The 16,353-nt window shown below is 39.0% G+C and overlaps 1 protein-coding gene across 2 annotated transcripts; it reads left to right on the plus strand.

The window, feature by feature from the left end:
- The first annotated feature begins 54 nt into the window (after positions 1-54).
- LOC139135655 (protein lin-37 homolog) lies at positions 55-16,243 on the plus strand. 2 transcript variants are annotated; one of them, XM_070703179.1, is made up of 9 exons: positions 124-216; positions 3,236-3,307; positions 4,433-4,606; positions 5,520-5,582; positions 5,908-6,035; positions 6,763-6,923; positions 13,658-13,789; positions 14,998-15,071; positions 15,669-16,243. In XM_070703179.1, the coding sequence occupies exons 3-9, from the start codon at positions 4,476-4,478 to the stop codon at positions 15,748-15,750; spliced, it is 771 nt and encodes a 256-aa protein (XP_070559280.1). In that variant the 5' UTR covers positions 124-216; positions 3,236-3,307; positions 4,433-4,475; the 3' UTR covers positions 15,751-16,243. The 2 variants fall into 2 exon arrangements, with proteins under 2 accessions (XP_070559279.1, XP_070559280.1); XM_070703178.1 differs by lacking the exon at positions 3,236-3,307 and having other exon boundaries at positions 55-216.
- The last annotated feature ends 110 nt before the right edge of the window (positions 16,244-16,353 follow it).

Consider the following 16,353-nt stretch of genomic DNA (forward strand, 5'->3'; position numbering starts at 1 on the left):
ACCTTTCATATACGTACGTCCAACGCTGTTCATAAACCAATCAGTATTCGCTTTACACATGCATTTAGTTTGTGTGTCTCTAATGGCGTCCCTTTCGAAGTGCGAAGGAGTAACATCAGGCCTGGAGTAACATGTGAAAAATGACACAAATTTTCTAAACTATATTACATTTCCCGCCACAAATGGCAGCTTGAATGGTAACTGATATCAAACAGAGTAAGTATTGAATACATTGTATTCCTTTAAGATCCCACTATTGTCGCGCGCTTCTTGGGTAATCGCTCGTCGGTGACGTCAACTGTCTATTTTTTACATCCATGTTGCTACTAACAAGGCTATTTTTTACATCCGTGCTACTAATTACTTAGCCCTGCGTACGATGCTGTGTGTTCCGCTACAGCTAAGGTGAGCGGGACGATTAGCTGTAGCGGAACACACAGCATCGTACACAGGGGTACTAATTACTGCCTGTCACTGCCCGTCAGGAAATTAACCTTCCAATTACTGTAATCATTCGCTATCTCAATACCAAAGACCACCAATATTTATGAAAAGCTACAAAATAGGAGTCTCTTTTACTCCAAATGCCTGAGTCCTGTCTCGGAACTAACATCAATATCTAGATGTTAGTTCCGACGGGCAAACACGTAGATCGCATTCCGAAAACGCTGAGCATGGGGCATCCGTGTTTCGGGGAGCCGCCATTACCGGAAGTTGGTAATGGCAGCTCCCAGAAATGTATTCGGGAATCGACGTGTTTGAACAAATTCCAAACCCCATAAACGACAAGGTTAGTGTAGTATAGTGTTCAGTCTTCAGTAGTGATAAATCGGTACGACCAAATGCAGTAAATATGTACCATTTCACACCAACACACCTAGTCCAATGGGATGCGCTCATTTTATACTCCCCAGGGCCATCGTCATTGTAGCGCTACTGGTGAGCGAAGTCGCAAAAACCAAAAATCATCGACCACCTCACCGTAGCGCTACAATTTTGCAGCTATGACGGGCAGTGCTCTGACATTGAATACGATCAGCGTTGCCACTCGTTTGCAAATCAACGTTTTGGGGGTCTAGGACGACAATTTTGTTTGGTTCTTGAGTGAGTAATAATTTTGATATAAGTAATTGGAAGGTAAATTTCCTGACGGGCAGTGTGTAAGTGGCAGTGGTGATGCATATGCACATATACGATCCCCGGATACGATCACACGATTAGCGTTACTACTCCAGGGCTCGAAATTAGCGGTAGTCCCGCGTCCACAGACTACCAACTTTTCCCTGGGGCTACCAAAGTCCATGAAATGGTAGCCCACACGGACTACCAAAGCCTGGGACAGGAAATTACTTAGTGGGCGACATGATGTTGATCGCTGACGCCACTACACATGCTATACCGACGATCATACAGTCAAACCAGCTGGACACAGAAAGGACATGTCGAATTTTTTGCGACAAACTTTCAATAAAATATCATTTATATCTGAACTGATGTACTTGGATAACAGGCTCGAGAAATGATGGCCAATGAAAATTCATTTTCATATTTATTTAGTCACAATTTATCAATCACAATTGGACACAAAATTATTCAAACTGCAAAGAAAAAGCTGTCGGGCCATCCACACATTTAGCTTCCGGGGGAAATATAGTCAAAATTGCCACGAAAGTATTAGGAACATGACTGTACCAAGTTGTCATCCTGAAATTCATAGCCAATCTATTTTTAGCCATGTTATGTTACACGTGTGAGTGAAAAGTCGTTGTCATTGCGTACATCAAAGCTCTGCGTATGTGTGAATAGGTCGTCAAACTTTGAGGCGTCACCGTCGTCCACTACACATGCTATACCGTTCTCCTAAGGCCATGATCAGCAGGTATTGATGTCAAATGACTAGAAAATTCACTCACTGGATAGAATCATGAAAAATAAATCGTTCATCGTCTAGATATAAATAAAATATTCTTTACAAAAAAAACCTCTTCATTCATGCATGGGCTACCAGACCTTGTCGCTGGGCTACCAACTTCAGAAAATGGTGGCCCACTGGGACTACCAGAGTAAAAAGTTAATTTCGAGCCCTGTACTCGCTCGAAAATCAACGTTTTTTGGATCTGGAAACATTGTTTCGTTTGTTTTTACAAAGAGTAGTGTCTTTGGTATGGAGATATCGATTGATTACAGTAATTGGGAGGTTAATTTCCTGACGGGCAGTGACAGGCAGTAATTAGTAGGACCCGTTGAAGGCAAAGCACGGCCCTTTGTGGAGTGACCGTGTCTCAAAGCATAATTTATTTCTGTTGTACGTCTAGCTGCAATTGATGTGGCCCTGAACGGCATGACGAATGTTGACTGTGTTGTTGTGCAGACCAGTTTGAGTCTTATCAACAACAGCATACTACATTCTGAAAAGAAGCCATCGCACGGCCTCATTACATGTAATTTACTGCAACTAAACATATGTCTCGTCCCCCCTTTTTTCACCTCCATGGTCCAACCATAAGCTACATAGGTGTCTCAGTCTATAATGGAGAAATGATCGATATTATAGAAATAACAGGCGAAACACTGACCATTAACGTTTATTTGTGGGCAAGGGCGAGAGGAAAGCCAAAAATTAACGGGCGAGGCTTGCCGAGCCCTTGCCCACAAATAAAAATTAATGGTCAGAGCGGAGTCTGTTATTTCCATTATATTATCAGCGAACCCAAGAAAACCGTCAAAATTTCCGAAAATTTCAGGAGCGAACGACAACTGGGCCCCAGAAACTGAGCAATACGCGACGCACTTTCACGCGCTATAAAAAATTGGCAAATCCGGAAATTTTTTCAGAAAAAAAGTATCTCAACTTGACCTACAAGTGCTCCATTTTATTTTGTGATTGATTATGATTTACGTTTGAGCTATAAAGTTACGATACTTTGAGTTGTTAATCTTATTATTCATATTCACGGGCATGTAAACAAAACCATTACTGTGTATTTGTGGTCAGTCACATAGTTCAGCTCGATCAATCAAAATGCGACAAGCAGGGCATGGTAATATAATAGCTCTTGTTTCGTTATCAATATTACTGTTGTTGCATTGCTCTGAAAGGCGAGGAACAATCTTAAAACAGCAGTGAATGACGACGTCTCTGTTCGATATAATTCTTTTGATTTTCAACCCTACCTGAGTATCAGACATTTGGTAACCTGGCAAGGTGGGAAATATTTGTCTTTTTCTTTGCCAGGGGTAAATTTGCCAATGTGAGGTAGAGACAGATAGGGCTGTGGATCGCAGCAACTTTTTATCGGATTGAAGGGTACATCAGTATATTCTGATTATTCACAGCACTACCACTTTAGCAGTCCTAAATATTAAATGGAGGTAAAATTATTGAACATCTCAGTTTCTGGTGAACTACTTCCAAATTGCTTTCATCATAGACGGTAGAGGGTGAAGATGCCCCCTCTACTCTCTATGCTTTCATAATGGAGGTGGTCAGCGAGATGCTTTTAACACTACCTCCATGCTTTCAGAAAGACATTAGGGACTTTCTCAGCTTACCGCATCAGGACAACAGTAAAATGATTTTGTTTAGGGGAGAGGGTTGACATCAATGCCATCAGTGAACTTTTTTGCAGTTCTTTTTGTGACTGCATTTGTTTTCTTTTTTTTAATGAGCTCATAAAACATAAAACTGCCCACTTACAAATTTCTCACAAGTTTGCTTTACCCAAGAGTAAACTCTTTCAAGAATAATGTTGTAATCTGAATTGCTCTTCAATTTGTGAAAAAGTTACAATTTTAAGTATTCATATTACTGTATCTTCATTCTTCTATAGAAAGGAAAGTAAAATTAAAACAACACTTGTCTATGCTGAATTTGACAGTCTCTCCTTTCTCTTTATCAATTATACCATGGAGCTAAGAAACGGCTCAGTGGTAGTACACTAATTACTTGCTGATGCTATATGGCTAGGGTATACCTGTCCATCAACACTTCACAATTGAGGTTTCATTTTGTTGAAGGGTTTTGATCAAAACAAAATCAATTTCAATTGTTGGATGTATGCGACAATCTGCAACAGACCCTTACACAGTCAGCTTTGTGAAATTGTTGAATGCAGTTTTGTACTGGTGTATTTGGTAATTTAAGTTAAACTCGTCCCTGCTATCCTTTTGCTAGTCTTAATGGCCTTTGTTATTTATCTCAGTAAAATGCCTCTGAACAATTTCTGCCACACATAAAAGATATAAAAATGGAAAGGTAACAGAGAATTGAAAACACGATTGACTCCCGATTACCTCATGATCAGCAATGTATTGTTGGTGTTCAGATGTATTATTACACAATTTTTTTAAAGATTATTTGTTGTTATCTACTCACTCAAACATGTACAGGTACCCAATTGAAAAGTACATGTGCTTTTCTTCACTTGTGCAGGTTGTCAACTAAATTTAGCACATTGTCCAGTGACCAGGACAAAATGAGTAGTCCAAGGAAAGGTGGATCCCATATTCGGATCAAACAGGAAAAAAGTGATGGATTTGAAGTACATGAAGCTAGAAGCAAGTTAGATGGAGTTTTACAAACACTTGTAGACAAAGCTGAAGACAGGTAAGTGTCCAATAGTGAACCAATATTGTAGACTTTATGGACATTTTCTTGATCACAAAGCATGGCCAGCAGTGGTGAACATAACAACAGCTAAAATAATTGCAGTTTCTACCACTTTTTGAGCTTCCATGGGCCCTCAAATCCCACTGATGCAAAAGCTTGGCAGAACACTGGATGACAGGCACAGAAAATGATTGCCAATGAAAATGCATTTTCACTACATTTAGATCATAATGTATCAATCACAGTTACAAGGAAATTATTGTCTCCTCCCCTGCAATGAAAACCCATGCTCTATTGTTAGCCCTCCTGTGCTACAGTATGTCTCAGCTCACGTGGTGAGAGAAAGTCGATGTCAGGGAGACTATCAAGAATGGCATACGGTTGTCACCAAACTTTTGAGTGTTACTGCTGTCTGTTATACTGTATTACCAGTTTCCTTTAGAGGTGTGCAAAGTATTCACATCAAATGACTAGAAAATTCACTTCATGGGCAGAATCTTGAAAAATAGGTCTTTTCTTGCAAAAATATCCCTAAACTACAAAATGCATGTGCTACCAGCCATTGTCACTGGGCTACCAACTTCAGAAAATGGTAGCCCAAGTGGACTACCAGGGGAACAAGTTAATTTCGAGCCCTGCTATATACCAAGACTGAGTTTTCTAAAGCTGTAGGTAAAAATGTTGCTTCGTAAATGATTTTTGTATGAAGATTTTCAAGTACCGGTACAATGTGTTACTCTCTACCTTCTAGTAATCATGGATTTTCACAAATTATTGAAAGCAATGATTACATCATGAATTGAAACAAGGACAGTTACATATTATGTCAACACAACAATTTGAGTACTTCTGTTATGATTCACACGCTCATAGTTACAGACTGTATTAAAAGGTAATTTTATCTCAACAGTGCCGTTGTTTCTGAAGACGAGAGTATTAATATAAAGCTGTCACCAGAACAGTCTACAAGCAGGTAAAGTGTATACATTTAATGATATTCAAGGTGTAACTACAAATAGTTATTAAATTCAATGCAGCCCTATTTCTAGCAAAGTTCAAGTCCTAATCTGGAATTTTAAGTGAATAGTGGTCTTTAGTGTCTTGCATTTTCAACTATTTATACTGGTGAGAAGTAACAAGCCGAAATCATAGGGATTTGACAATATCCATACAAGAGTGTTCATTTTTTCTTCCAGTCATTTCTCATATTGGTGTACACAGTGTTGATGATCCAGTTTTAGGCTACCCCTATATGTGTGGATTTTTATCAGAACTTATTCTTTTTCATGGTTCCACAGAGAAATTCCAGGTACAAGTGCAAGTCCAAGCAAACGGGGCAGTGGTAAAAATCCAAGAAAGCGCAGGAAAAAAGACACTTCTGGAAACGAACCAGAGAAGTCTTCCATTGATACCACACGTCTACAACGTGAGTAGAAATATTTGTAAGACCAGACATATTTGTACCAGAGTTATTTGTCTGATACAAAATCAATTTTAAAACATGGTCAACGAAATTTCAAAGTTGTGATGAGGAGACTATGCCACGATTGGTTGGGCAGCTTATTTTAATCTAGCTTTAAAGGCTGCATTTATGTTTTAATATTTATGTGTTTTTCTGCTCATGATGACAGACTCAGAGTTGTCACAAGGGTGATCTACAGAAGTTGCTTTCCACTTCTGCATCTGCCCTTGGCTTTTGGAAAGCTTTTTTTTTGCAGGTACTTCAATTTCCTAATATTTTCTTCTCATTTCACAGTTGTGTGGTGTGCAACACATTGTTATATTTTATGCAAAACCAATGAGAACTCAGAAGTGTCTGAAAAGTTTCTATGAATAGCAGCTGTAATGGCACATCACCACCGGATTTGAACAAATTATTGAATATATTTTATTAATAGACAGTAGTTAAACCGTACTTACAAGTTAATTTGGTGGGAGAGCCACATTTGACTATATGAATGATAACATTCCCCCACCACCCCCAAAACTGAGTTTTTCCCAGCCAGTGTACTGGAACAGAAGTCCATTCATAGACCTTTCAAATCAGCATTTCTCCAGACATTGCAAAGAAAAATCATATATCCACCGTATAATAACATTTTTGTGCTCCAGAAACTACCTTCTAATTTCTACTTTCATCACTGTTATTTCAGACACGTATGTAATGAAGTTATTTGACCGCAGTGTTGACCTAGCTCAATTTGACAATGGAACCCAACTGTATGCCATATGTCGTGAGTGGATGCTGAATCAACCCAATACCAGACGCTCTGCCAGAAGATCACCTACACCTGATCCGTCAGTATGTGATGATGTAAGAACTATGTTTACTGTGATATAATCCCTTACAGGTTCTCTATGTGATGCAGTCTCTTTGTTCATTCATGACATTACCCACCATGGTCTACCATGTGTTATTTAATTACTGGAGTTTTCTGATGGGCCCAGGGCGTTTTTTTCAAAAAATGGGTAAATTGTCGGGGATACATAGGGGTGGGGGGCACTTCTTGAGCTTAATAAACGCCCAGCCCAGAGCGTTTATAACACCCACCAAGTACTCACAAAAGCTTGTATTTGAGTTGAAGCTTATACAGTGACAAATAATGATGTAATTATTTTGAACATCCAAGATATACCACTCATGGTCATGTGACACATTGTTCTCACCGTACGTTTATTATCGCAACACCAATTGTTCTTATGCAAATAAGTAAACCATTACGGTCCATTGATATGGAAATTAGTAAACCTTACAGTTAATTAATAGACTTCATTATCATATGAATACAGACGTAAGGTTTACTACTTTCCATATCAATGCACGCATAAAGGTTTACTTATCTACATACAAACGAAAATCAAACATCTGGCAGATTGTACACATGGCAACTTTTAATGAACTAGCGAAATTACATTTCAATGACAACTTATCACGATGTTGATTTTGAATGAAAATATGGCGTGATGAACTTGTGTACCAGGTTATTAAACGTAGTTGTATCTGACGAGCAGCACGGAGAATGGTACTCAACTTTTACATCAACTTTTGTAAAGTGTTAGACACGGTTTTCTGCAGGAAATTGCTGATACGCAGTGTACGTGCGAAATTCTTCATCAGGACGATGACCAGTGCACTCTTTAAATAGTTGTTCATCGAAGCCCTTATTCATACAAAGAAGTTGCTGCAGCAATCTGAATTTAATGGAAATTATCAATAATTGAAAAATATTGCCGTCGAAAAAGAATGACATTTGAGCGGAAAGTATTGGAATCCCACACTTGAAACTCCGTTCAAAGGACAACACTCAGCGGGCGGGTTAGACCCATTGCATCGAACGTTTCAGATATTATCATGTCACATTAAACTAGCCTTTCAAAAACACGATGGAGGAAACAATAACGATAACATTCACGCCGGGAAAATGTAAGAAAATAATTGAAACTAACCTGCCCTTATGGCCGGTATGATATCCAGATATTCCACACATCCACAAATGTGGTCGGTTCCTGAATACTTCGCTGCTTTTAACTTCAGTTGTTTTAAGTTTTTCGCGTCGGGTACGTCCCCATGCATCAGACACTGACACTCCTGACCAGGTAGACTTGCGTGTATTTTGAAGTACGCGAGATGTTTGTATTTCAGTCAATTGTACACTGTTCACGGGAGCAGGAAATCTTTGTCGTTCCTGTTTTGCCGTTAGGTTAAATCCTCTCTGTCATCCAGTGGTATCATGTCAAACTGCGAGCAAAACCTTTCCACTTCGCTTGAATACATTGTGTCGGAGATATACGAGTATGCGTCCATACTGGTGGCCTGGCCGATACACAGTGACATGCACATGCAGCATACCACGTGGCAAATTGATGTGCACCTGGATCAGTGCAGTCAGTCTTTTGAGCTATGTGAGAGGTCTGAAATCGGCAGTCTGCGCCCTAAACTGCGCTAGCGCATTTCAATTTGCGCTATCAATCTGCGCTCCCATTCTGCACTATCAAACTGCGCTCCCATGCGCTATCGATCTGCGCCCATTTTGCGCTCTCTATTTCTCCCTGGGTACTGTAACTGAAGCAGTGTATTTGACAGCCATTATTCTCATTAAACGAAACTTGCCCTGCAGCAATGCATTTGATTGGAACTATGTATTTGCAACAGCTTGAAGGTTTGACAGCTAAAATGAACGAATTGTTCAGATTTCCCTGCTGTGAAAACGACCCAACTAGCGCAAGAACGTACTACGTCGATTATGATTTTACTATTTCCATCATTTGATTTTTTGATATGACATCGATATGGCATCGGATCGAGACATGGTGCTACAGGCGCATTTAGGGAGCTGCATTTAGGACCCTGGTAGCGAGTCCTGTGTATCATCGATGGCTGCCAGGGCCTACATGGAGATAGAGTTGACCTTTCAAAATTCTGCCTTCTCGACATACACGTACGTACTTTTTTGACTTTCCAAACATGTAAACTACATGTATGAGTGTGATAGAAACGACACAACCACTTAACTTAACCACGTATCCGCGGTTTGAAACAGTCCCGACATTTACGTCCCTCGGACTGGCACTGTCGCTCTACAAACCCTCGCCCCGTCCGGCTCATTCATTGACTCGGATGTGATACATTGTGAATGAAAATTCAATTTTATGAAATATAAATATTGTAGAATCAGTAGACAGTCCCCTGTAAATCAAATAGGTGTGTACATACAGGTTCAGTAAGGTTGTACTTTCACTCGGCCGCTAGTTGACAGGTTCACAATCGATGTGATTGTGAGTGCACTGAACAGCTAGAACGTACGTGTTGTCATGCTGAACTGTGGCCCACGGTTAGTGGTTTTCAATGTTAAAAATCGTTGAAGTGCAATTATGTGCATAAAACTAGCCATTAAAGGCTGACCGGTCGATGAAAATACGAAAACTTTCCATGCAATATGCATTATTCACACCGACACGGCTTCATCAACTGTCCCCGTACTCAAGGAAGATGACACTATTCGGTAATGACGTAGCGCACGATCTCGTTCAAGTGTTTTACTAGCCAAGCCTTTTTGAATGAGCTTACTGTTCTGACTTAGAATTTAAAATAAGTTCGAACTAAATTTAACTTATTCCAACTTAAAGTCGACCGTACATCGGTAGATCCTGCACGCATGCTTGGCTGACGGATATAGATCGGAGCACGGAGGGGGGGGGGGGGGGTGGCCCTATATACCGGAAGGAAGGAAGAAAAACCAGTTCAAGTGACCTGAAAATGTACTTCCAGACGCTTACAACACGCTTGCGACGCTTGATCTCGACCAACATGCCAAGATTTTCGTTGCTCGATAATCCGGCCTACATTCTCTCCAAAACAAAACGAAAACTGCCAGGACTTTCTTTTGGGGAAAAGTGTTGGGTCACATCGTACCGGGAAATTTCTGAAATATTACTAAAATGGCAAACTATCAGCTAAAATCGGTACAAGAACGCATATAAATAAAGTTTGAAAAAATAATAGGAGTCAATCTCTCCCGTCTTAACAAAGGGCGACAGGTTTGCAGCGCGGTGCAAAAGCTATTAATTATAAGAAAATACAACAAACAGTTTATGTTGTCAAGAGTTAGATGTGTTCGTTTCATCTTGAGGTAGGAAAACTACAACCATAGACTCCGTTTTTAAAGTCTATGCTACAACCGACGTCCCGTTTGCACAGATGTCGGCGCTGATATGAACTTGACAATCATTTTTCACAAAGAACACGCATAAATTGCCGCGCAAGACAGGAAGTATAGACAGCGTGAGTCAAGAACAAGTGAATGTCCAACGCGATCGCGCGACGACAGCACACAGGTCTCGATCAGATAGACTTTTTTACACAAGTTTCGACATCTTCATCTTGACTGTGAACTCTGGTAACCAGATTGTAACTGTTGAGACAACAGTATACAGTTAATCTACTAGTTAAACGTTCGAAAATTGGATTTAAACCAGGTTTAGCAAAGATGTGGTTGCGGTTTTAAATTGCCGTCTCCGGTATAGAAATAAATACATGCATGCACCACGGTGTTTGGGTCAAGTAGGGGTAACTTTATTACTACTAGTCAAAAGTCTATATTCCACAGAGTGCCGTGACCACCCCCAAAAATGCCAGCAAGTGCGAGATACAGAGTTGTGGCTGCTGGGGGTGGCCACTGACACTACCACTATGTTTCTAATGTTTCTAATAACTATTGCTGAAAACGTCACGGTGATCTTCCATTCCGACGTCTGGTGCCCCACTTGCCAAAAATTTTGAAAACGGTTGTTCACTCGAATTTAGGCTATCGCTGGGCAGATCGTCCATGTAGCCGACACGAACACGAAGTGTCTGTTAGCGGCTACCAAAAACTATGAAAATAGTAAAGAATGAGCTACAAAATCACTATCAGTTTCGCTTGGAACATATTCGATGGCTTGTTACACAACTGTTACCAGATTTCAGGTAACACTGTTTACCACACGATGGATATTTATTTAATAAATTAACCTATAGAGATAGCTGATTGATATCTTAAATGAGACAGGTGCCTCTACGGCGGTAAAACTTAATCCGGTCCGGGCCCCCGAGAGTTGAAATGTGCGACTTCTGCATGATCACTGCGCCGTGCAGTGTAGCGACAATGATATGATTGCAATTTCGTTTGAAGTTCGTTTACATGTATGTTAACGCAAATGAGGCGAAAAATATCATTGTTTGCCAATATCTTGTTATACGGGACGAGATCGTGCTACTCTTGTACTGCATGAGCTTTGATCAAGTGCATTGGCCGTCTTTTGATTTTGAATGTCGAAAATTGCATATGTAACCTCTCCTAAAGCCTTGTGAACTGCGATATGTTTGCATTTTTTCACGATTTTACTTTCTAACAAAAATAAGTTCACGTAAATGTACTGATAGATGCGGAGGGAAGTTTTATTACTCACAAAATTTGAACTGTGTGGACAAGTTTGAACAATTAAATAATGAACGGTTGCCGCTCTCATAAAATTGCCACTGCATGGACGTGTGTCATAATCTTCCAAGAAACAAACGTGATGTAATTTACTGATATGAGTAACACTGGATTCCTATGTAGTTGATTTCCTTGATGTTCTGGTTGTAAGCTTTATTCTCTCCCTTACATGGCTAGTTTTTGAAAATGTCGGGAAATCAAAGACGATGTAAAAACTGCTCAATTCACTTGCTCATTCCGACACAAACAACAGTGTACTAGTTTATCAACGTATAATGTAGTGAGTAGAATTCAAAGAATATCCAAATGTCGAAACATTAAAATGAACACAATATGAGAAGATTCCTTTCACAAAAAGATCAACTTCAAGTGATACTTTTGAAGATTTGAAACCGAGTACGTATACCCTACTTCACACCTCGTCAGTCTTACGTCATCGACAAGTCACCCACCGCGTCGGCAGGCTTGACGTCATGGACGTAGACTTGTCAATCATCACGGAAGTCGCGAACATGTATGATCTGTCGGGTTCAAACGTTTCTGTGAACATGAACAGAAATTCTCAGTATCGACAAAGAAATCGTCAAAAAAGAAGTTGAAAATCGTGATGCTAACGTAAACATAATTTTGTATCCACTTGTGCCATTCCATGTTGCAGGGTTGCGTCGCCAGCCCTGCCACTCTGCTGTGCATTGTTGGACTCGGGGAAATAGTCGCCGTCAACTAGCAGCAACATCTAACCATGGGGATACTAACATAATTTGAGTCAGAACTTGACTTTGAGCTTAAAACTACTTGATCACTTCCCGACCTCCTTATACGAGAAAGAAAATCATCTAATTTTACTACTTCACATATCTTTTGTGTCGGATCCACTGTCCACAGAATGTATGTATGTCGTGATTGTACCGGAAATAAATTCGATCTTACGTTACTCATAACCAGTCGTCCTGACAATCCTGACATACGTCGAAGTTTTTAAAATACATTACGAAAATACTGAAAAGTTTTCTAATATTATGAACAATAGTGTTGCAAAGTGTTGGCAATGGCATGATGGTGGGAGGCAACGACAGCTATAAAGTTACAAGTAAATACAAATATATTTCGACACTGATATGTCCTACGATCTGGCTGGCAGCTTTATCAATCTGTGGCAAAGTGCAACGGATTTATATTGCATTAGTTTCTATATTTCGCAGCTACAAACTAAACTTCCAACATTCCATAGATAGCGCAGAATTGGGGCGCAGATCGATAGCGCAGAATGGGAGCGCAGTTTGATAGCGCAGAATAGGAGCGCAGATTGATAGCACAAATTGAAATGCGCTAGCGCAGTTTAGGGGCGCAGACTGCCGATTTCAGAACCTCTCACATACCTGGTTTTTTAGCCAATGAGAAAGCTGTATTATAATATGCTATTGTGTCAGAATTTCAATCCCTAATGACATCAGGTGTTTTAAGGCGCAATGCTAATTGATCATTCTGATAGCACCGCACAACTAGGCCATGATATTTTTCAAATTTTCTCTTTTTTCGTGGTATAAGTAGGTAATTGTACAGGTTCTCGTGTGTTTACAATTCTAAACCTCACGGCTTTAGCTGGCAAGTTGTAAACCGCACGAGGCCGAAAGTTTACAACATGCCAGCTAAAGCCGTGAGGTTTAGAATTGTAAACCCACTCGAACCCGTACAATTACCGATACTAAACATCCAAGATAAACTTTAAAAAGCAGCACACAAACATAATGTTTATAAACTGTTCTGTTCATCTGAAAAAGTAACATAGAAGCTAAAAGAAAGATTGGCAAGAATTATTACAAATTTCTTTCCCTTTACCTTAAAGTCTTGAAAGATAAAAATTGTTCTGTCTTTATAAAAGAGGAGAAGGAAAACATAAATATTGTTTTCTCTCCTCCCCAATTTCAAGATGTCAATTTCTTTAACAGTGAATTTTTCCTTTCACTGTATAATGTCATCGCAACTAATTTTTATCCTATTTTCAAATGGGACTCTTTCTTTTACAATTTCAAAATATCTTAAAATATAATAATCTTTGGTTGTCTCACAGAGTGATGATGAAGTGAGGAATGTTTACAGTCTACCACCACCTCGTAGCATGCCTGATGACTATGTGGATGGTAGGGATATCAGGATACCATCTCCCGTACCACAACCAGATGAAGAATTTCGCATGTACGATGTAAGTCACAACATTAACCTTTTCCGTGTAAACAGGTCCACATTAACATCAATAACAAGTGGGTTAATTTGGTTCAAGCCATGGTGGTGAAACGGTGACCACAAGATACTTCTGTTCTTTAAAAATTTAATGTTCTGAAGTTTTATAAGCACTCTGTAAAGTGACACATATATGTATGTACTGCATTCAAGACATAGTCAATTATCTATGCCAAATTTTTGTCTTGATTTCACAACCAACATTCTTTGTGGAATTGATGCACCATACAGTTTTTGCACGATCACAGTATCCGATGAATAAGTCCCTGCTTGTGCAGTGTTACCCAGGAAGATAATTCTGTAGAACAAGTGCTGACTTTTGACTTTGAGACTGCAGAATCATCCTCTTGAATCAGAACGTAGACAGAGGAAATAGACAGCATTGAGTTAATCTAAGGAGTTATGAGGCCCACCAAAATCATATCAATTGTGTGTTTCATCATTGCTCAACATCCTAATGGGCGTACACATACAAACACTGCTGTTGAATGTTCGTAAGTAGGAAATTCAGCTCGACATTACCATGGTTGCCAGGCCTATTGGAAATGATTGGTAATTAAAAGTTCTGTGTAGTTTCATAAAAAAAACATAGAGTACCAAATTGGTCTTACATGGACATTTTGTTAGAAAATTGTCATGTATTTTAGGGCTATGTTATCAAAAACAGTAATGTTTTGATTGTAGGTCAGGAGTTTAAGGTAGTGCGCTCTCCAAAGTTGAAAGACCTCCACTTAAACTTTTGCTCAAACTTTCAGTAATGTAACTTTAACTCATGAGTCATTCACTATTGAAATCAAGAATAAAAATCAGGGGTCACCGTTTAAACTTTGGTACTAGAGAAACAAATTACCCAATATTCACTGACTCTTGAAATTCAAAATGGCCGCAATCCCTGTGTTAAGTCTATGGGGAAAATCAAAATTTTTGACTTTCGAAAAAACTAAGGCTGTAAAAATATTTAAAATATTTCTCATTCAAAGAGCTTCCAAATGAAACCCCACAAGTGGTAGACCAAAAAGTATTGTAAAAGTTTGAATATCTGTTCCCAAGCACATTCTGCTTTCATGGGTGATGAACATCTAATGACAACCCCTGGTCTTTAAATACATTTTTGTAGTGGAAGTGGCTGTATAGATGATGTAAAGAGGCATTGAATTGATTCATTTTCAGGATCCTAACCAGGCACCTACAGCGTCTACTCTGCTCAGCGACCACCTCAAAAGATGGAAGAAAGTCAGACAAAAGTAAGTACAAGAGAGAAAAGACCTTGTGTTATAGATTGACATATATTCTGTTTGATGCCACATTATGTGCAGTAAATTTAATGTGTATTTTGAGATTTTAGGCGATTTCACTTTTCTGTCATTGAGTTTCACACATATGCAATGCAACATTTGCATATTTGTGTAATCATATATGCTGTAACTTTAAAAAATTATATACACTGATAGACACTGCAGAAAGTGTGTTACTTCTATCAATATTTCTCACATTTTTGTTGCAATAGGGACAAACGGCTGCATTATGATTCTATGGCCATAGAAACGAGTGAGAGTGAAAATTTTTGAGTTCAGCCTTGTATTTGACAATTTTGGTTTGTTCCATATTACGCATAAAGGCATAATAGTTAATAGTTAAGACTGTTTTCTCTCAGTTTGTGAGCTTGCAAGAGAGTACGGTAAATATTTTGTGCCCATAAATCAATCAGAACTATTGACAAATTTGATAGTCTCTGATTGCACTGAATTACAAATATCCTTACTGCACGAGGAGAGGTCATCTCTACCTTTGAAGATCACTGATGGTACCGAGGTAAATTTTGGATTTATGATTTATTTCAGATGGAAAGAATCCTCACAAGCCAATCAAGAAAGGTACGCAGAAAGTTATGCCACTCTGAAAAATATGTATGACAGACAGTGAGGGACTGTGAGTCATTTCTTAACATTACTAGTTCTTAATAGACCTATCATAGCCATACTGGGTTTACGAATGTGAAACTTTAATTTCCTATTCATGTTCAAGCGCAGACTGTTGACACTAAAATGTCCATGCAAACACACTCAAGTTCGTGTATATGTGAAGTCAACAGTGCAGTTTTTATGCTGAAAAATCATTGTAGATATTTTTATAAACCAAAATCATGGAATTTTTTAATTTAACTGCATTTTCAATTTTAATTTCCTTCGTCTTGTTATGTATTTGTTTTAATTCGTCAACTTTGTATATATTGAAAGAAGAAGTTTATACAAATTACCCAAGATGCAGTATTTCTAAGACGGCCATCTAGTATCTAGTGATGTGAAAATAATTTCTTGTATTACTGCCAATGCATTTTATAAGCATCTTTTTTAAAACCAAGACACATTGAAGAGAAGATGTTCTTTCAAGCAATTAAACTATCCTTTGTTGTTAATTCCTATATCTCAAGAAATGTTTCATTCCACTTACCAGATCCAGTCAGCATTTCTTAGCGTTTTGGGGTTTGTCGCTTGAGGGCGCTCTTTAGTAAGAATGAAAAATGGT

This window comes from Ptychodera flava, chromosome 6 (assembly GCF_041260155.1).
Source record: "Ptychodera flava strain L36383 chromosome 6, AS_Pfla_20210202, whole genome shotgun sequence".
In the NCBI taxonomy this organism is placed as follows: domain Eukaryota; kingdom Metazoa; phylum Hemichordata; class Enteropneusta; family Ptychoderidae; genus Ptychodera; species Ptychodera flava.

Bases quoted from the DNA above. Each gene is read 5' to 3' on its own strand.
- LOC139135655 (XM_070703178.1), top strand. From the start codon at position 4,476: ATGAGTAGTCCAAGGAAAGGTGGATCCCATATTCGGATCAAACAGGAA. The intron at 4,607-5,519 runs GTAAGTGTCCAA...TTATCTCAACAG, and splicing joins GTAGACAAAGCTGAAGACAG to TGCCGTTGTTTCTGAAGACG. The intron at 15,072-15,668 runs GTAAGTACAAGA...GATTTATTTCAG, and splicing joins TGGAAGAAAGTCAGACAAAA to ATGGAAAGAATCCTCACAAG.